Source organism: Artemia franciscana, unplaced genomic scaffold (assembly GCF_032884065.1).
Source record: "Artemia franciscana unplaced genomic scaffold, ASM3288406v1 Scaffold_4223, whole genome shotgun sequence".
NCBI lineage: Eukaryota > Metazoa > Arthropoda > Branchiopoda > Anostraca > Artemiidae > Artemia > Artemia franciscana.
In genome coordinates this window covers 19,010-24,702 of record NW_027064740.1, presented here as the reverse complement: position 1 = coordinate 24,702, position 5,693 = coordinate 19,010, and the positions used below count along the sequence as shown (strand labels likewise).

Below are 5,693 nucleotides of genomic sequence, written 5' to 3'. Positions count from 1 at the left end.
AAATCAGTTTAGATTTAGATGGCATATTGGTCGCCAGCAGCCCACAATGTTTGAACTTCTGTCTTTTAAAAGGCTTAAGCCAGTGGCTTTGAAGTCCATGTTTGTGCCCTGGACCTGTCTAAAGCTTTTGACAGTGTTTTTCATGCTCAAGTTATGTTTCCCCTTGTCAGTTCTGGAGTCAATATTCCTCAACTTTCTTCCAGTTGTATGCTTATTGCTTGTTTTTTTGTTATTAGCTTTTGTGCTTACCTTGCACCGCCAGTAATGCTTTTCTTGCTGTCTATGTGTGTCATTTTCTATTGCAGGTGAATGCACCATACATCTGAAGCCAGGCGCTGTGCCAATTGTACATCCAGTGAGACGCAAACCATTTGCCCTTCATGACAAGCTGGAAAGTGAGTTAGAACAGCTGGAAAAAACAGGGAATTATACAAAAGGCCACAACTCCAATGGGGTGGGTGAACTCAATTGTCACTGTGGAAAAACAAGACGGTTCTCTACGTTTGTGTTTAGATCCAAGGATCTAAATAATGCTATACAACGACCCTATTACCCCATGCCAACTTTTAAAGATGTAGCTGCACAGCTCCATGGTCACAACAGATTCACCAAACTAGATACAAAGTCCGGATATTGGATTCTCAAACTATCAGATGAATTATCAATAATGACAACTTTTAATACACCATTTGGAAGGTATTGATACATGAGGATGCCACTTGGCATTGTCTGTGCTCAGTACATCTTCCAACAGAAAATGGAGGAAATATTCAGCAATCTAGAGGGACTAGGTGTGATTGTGGATGACATAATAGTATCTGGTAAGGATAACAAGCATGATAGGAACCTTATATATTTGCGGGAGAGGGCCAGAAAGGAAGGAGTAAAATTCAATCCTGAAAAATGTACATTCAGTGCTCCAACTATCCCTTATTTTTGCCACATCATCATAGCTGAATGTATAAAACCTGATCCAAGGAAATTTCAAGCTATAAAGGACATGCTATATCCAACAAGCAAGGAAGAGCTCATGATGTTCTTAGGATTGGTCAATTTTCCATCCTATTATGCTCCAAATCTCTCCGCCTTAAACCACTCATTCAGAGTTAGGAAAGCAGGCTACATTCCAGTAGACAGATGTTCACAAATCAGAGATGGAAAAGATCAAGGTTTCTATATGTCATAACCTAGAAGCATTTGATGCTCAAAGCAAAGAAGTGGAATTAAAAACAGACGCATCAAAGCACAGCCTTGGGGCAGAACTCCTAACTCATGGAAAGATAGTAGCATTTGCCACAAAAGCATTGAATGAGATGAAACAGTGCTACTCTCAGGCACCACCAAGGTTGCAAAGGATGATTTATCAGATACAGGCCTATGATTTGGAGGTTCACAACATTATAGGCAGACATCCTGGTAGCTGATGCCCTGTCAAGTCTGCACCCATCTGAAGAAAATGACGAATTTCAAAATGAGATAGAATTTCATGTAAACTCATTTGTTAAACATATTCTGGTCAGCAATACAAAAATGGAGCAAATCTGAAAAGAAAATCTGCAAGATTCAGTAATGCAAACCCTCAATAAGGCTATTCAGGAAAGGTGGCCTGCTGTCAGGAAGTCTTGTCCAAGATCCATTATTCTGTACTAGAATTTCAGAGAAGAGCTAGCAGTAGTCAATGGCATCATATTGAAGGCTGACCAAATTGTCATTGTTTCAACCATCCAGCCAAACATTCTACAGCACCTGCATGTACCCCACATGGGAATGGAAAAAACCAAATGGAAAGCACAAATTGTAATGAATTCCGGTCAGACAATGTAATAAAACTGAAATTCTGGCCTGGAATGAACCAGAAAATAGAAAGGTTTAAAAAGCTGTGAATCTTGTGGGAAATACAGACCAAGCAATACCAAAGAGACAATGTTATCCCCCCACTATCTCAAGGCTCATGGGAAATCATTGGTATTGACCTCTATTAGTTGGAGGGAAGAAATTACCTTATTACTAGCAATTACTATAGCCATTTCTCAAAGAGATTGACAAGCTGAACTGCAAAACCTCATTGGTAATCATCACCAAACTCAAGTTTCATTTTGCCAGATATGGCATACCTTTGAAGATCTGGTCAGACAATGGACCACAGTTCTCATCCAGTGAGTTCATTACATTTCTGCAACGGTATGACATACAGTTCTGTACATCAAGCCCAAATTTCCCACAGTCAAATGGACACATAGAAAAGGCAATAGACATGGCAAAAAGAATCATACAGAAGACAGTTGACTCCAAGGCAGATCCATATCTTGGTCTCCTAGAGTACATGAGAACTCCTATCAGTGGATCTGCATCACCAGCACAACAGCTCATGAGCAGGACTCCAAGGTCAATTCTACCAACCATTCAGCCGAGGTAATGCCATTCAGCTACGAGGTAAGGTAATACCGAGAAAAGAGATCATCAGGGTTCATGAAAGAAATCAGTATAGGAAAAAAACTCACCAGAACCAGCATGCAGGAGACTTACCTGAGAAAAGCCCAAACAAACAGTTTGTATGAAACTGTCAAAAGAAGACAAACAGTGGAAGAAGGGGAGAGTTCTGTCAATGCCTAAGCCTAGATCTTACTTTGTACAAGCTGAAAACAAAAGAACTTAAAGAAGAAATTGTGTGCATTTAAAACCCAGATTCAGTACTCCAACAAAAACCAAATCAACATTCCACACAAACTGGTAGTAGTCCCGGATGAGAGCCAGCCTATTGCACCAGATCCATTACTTGAGGATACAGAGTCCCCTAAAAAGCCATACACTACCAGGCCACCCATTACTACCCCAATAAGTTTTAGAGTTGACAAAACTAGTGATGTCTCAGCCACACTGTTTGCAACTCTGAATCCAGCTCCAGTGAACAATAACAAGAATACCAATACAAGCAGGGCTCTACTTGGTCCATGCCTGTTAAGATATGGAAGGCCCATAAAACCAAGACAAACTTTTGATCTGTGAATCCCAAAATGATGTGTGAGAGACATAATTATGGTTTATGTTATTACAATATTTCAGAAGAATTTTGCTATTTTTGTTGTTTATGCAAAGGAAGATACTGTATGCTTATTGCTTGTTTTTTTGTTATTGTCTTTTGTGCTGCCTGTAAAGCTTTACTTGCTGTTAATGTGTGTCATGTTTTATTGCAGGTTGGTTGGCTTCTAAATAAACTGAATTAATCAAACCTTCTCATTGAATACAACTGTTTGGGTACTTCAGTTTTGGTATAGAAATTCCCATGTATTGTTAAAGTTTCACTCTATTTTTTATGGGAATATTCCAATCCATTCTGAAGTGTGTCAAGATGGTGTTCTTTCACCATATCTTTTCAGTATTTGTATACACATTATGCTACCCAGAATTATACCCTCTTTTTCTTTTAATTTTGGAAATTTCTCCTATATTGCATATGCAGATGATATATTTTGTTTAAGCTGTTCTAGATCTAGCCTCTAGAATTCTGTTTCATCTATTTCAAAGCATTTCCAAAGTCTGTCATTGAATATTGATATTTGTGAATACCTAGTCTTTAATGCAAGGTCTATGCTAATTTGTCTTCCATGTTCTAACTTCTCTGTGTGTTGTGTCTCTGAATTGCAGTGGTTAGGCATTCATATTTTTTTGAATCTATTAGCTTTTAGGACCAATGTTGTATGGGATATTAAAAAAAACTTAAAGTAGGTTATGGTAAAATAGTGGCTAATTGTTGTCATTATTCTCAAAAATTGCTTGCATTACTATATAGTAGCTTTTATAATAATTCAATACTTTTCCTGTCTGGTATTTCACCTATACGGAAAATAAAAGAATTGGGCTAAATAGTGTAGATTATATTTCTGTCATTGTAAGTTTTGGCTTTATTTACCCCAGTTTTGTAGGAACAAGAAAACAATTTGGTATTTTGAGACTTATCATTATTAATTCTTTGCAGAAATTAGGCTCAAAATTTAAAGTGGATTATGTTGATTCTATTGGCCCATTCCACTATTTAGTTTGTTTATTTATTTGTTAGTTTTCACTTTGTAATTGTGTTGTTTTTTTAGAGATTCCTTTTTTAGTTAAATTATGGTTGTGTTGTATATATTTTATCTCTCATATAGTTGTGTTATTTTTCTTTCATTATCTTTTATTTACTCTACTCATCTTGTATTTTAGTGGGTTAAACATAAATTATAACAGAAAATTAAGGTTAAATTTTTTTTGTCAAAATTTCAATTGGTTAAGTAGGCTAGTTAAAATTTTAATAGGTTAAGTAGCTTGTTAAGTAAGCAAATTTCTAAGACTTAGAAATCAGAAGATGGTTAACATGGAGGCTTGGCAATACCATCCAAGTGTTTGTTTTTGGCCATGGTTTCATTATTGAAAGGTTCATTTTCCTAAAAAAACATCTTACAAAGATATCAAAAGTAGATAAACTAGAAAATTATCTCTTTTTTATTTAGAAAACCAAACCTTAAATGGAGGAAAATTCTACCAAAATGAAAAATAGCCTACTTGTGCATTAAATTTTTTATACTTTTCATTTTAATTCATATTGGTTAATAATCTGCCAAAAGAACCAAAGTTTTCATATATATTTAGGCTACAATTTGGGCTGTAGCCTGTATTTAACCATTGGGGAAGGAGGATGAATTCCATTTGAAATTTCAATGAATGTAAAACTTGAATTTAAGATCAAATTTCAATTAGGTGTAGGCTATAGACTTAGGCTAGCTATGATTAAAACAGAAAGATTTAGCAAAGATTGAAACAGAAAAAAGAAAGACAAAAGTTGGTAAAATTCTAGTTAATTGACTTCTTGCTATCTTAGAAAGGGTTTAGGTTAGGAAAATGAAACTTTCAGGGATGGGTCTACAGGCTAAAGTATGTCCAAGGAAGGTATTTTAAGGTACCCACCTCCACTCCTTCTCCCTCTAGAGGGCCCTGAAATTTGCCTACATGACAGGTCTATACTTATTGAAATTTTGACAAAACAACATTTTACCTTAATTTTCAGTTACTAGTTGCTTTTTCTCTGCCTTTAGTTCTGAAAATGCAATTCCTGTTATTTGAGCAGAATCTTGAGCCATATCTGGGGTGGGGGTGGAAGCCAGATGGCCTCCATCCCTGTCTCTTGCATGAATGCAGAACAGAAATAGTATACCCACTCTCAAAACTCATTAGACTATCTCTTGACAGCTCAAAGCTTCCTGCTGAGTGGAAAGTGGCATATATTACCCCTATTCACAAAAAGGGAAGGAAAGATTCTGTGGAAAATTACCAGCCTATTAGTATTACCTGTGTTGTTGTTAAGCTTCTTGAACATATTGTCAACAAAGCAGTTATTGAGCATCTTGATTGGAATCATCTTCTTAACAGTTCTCAACATGGTTTCTGATGCAACAGATCAGTTGACACTAATCTGCTTGAGTCATATGACTATATTGGAAAACTACTGGAGTTGGGAATCCCTGTTGACATGATCCTCCTTGATTTTTCAAAAGCATTTGACAAAGTTTGTCATAGGAGACTTGAGCTTAAGCTACAATCTATTGGTTTGGAGGAAAAAATTGTTAAATGGATTCTAGATTTCTTGAGGAATTGTGTTCAGCATGTAAGACTGTTTGATGCAGATGGCAATCCTATTCTATCCTCCTCTCAGAATGTTA

General features: G+C 36.4%; 1 protein-coding gene across 1 annotated transcript; it reads left to right on the top strand.

The window, feature by feature from the left end:
• Window positions 1-305: 305 nt before the first annotated feature.
• Window positions 306-703, top strand: LOC136043270 (uncharacterized; the record flags this gene model as incomplete). The annotated part of the gene is made up of 1 exon (XM_065728201.1): window positions 306-703. A coding segment is annotated over one exon (398 nt), but the record flags the coding sequence as incomplete, so codon positions are not given.
• Between the last annotated feature and the right edge of the window lie 4,990 nt (window positions 704-5,693).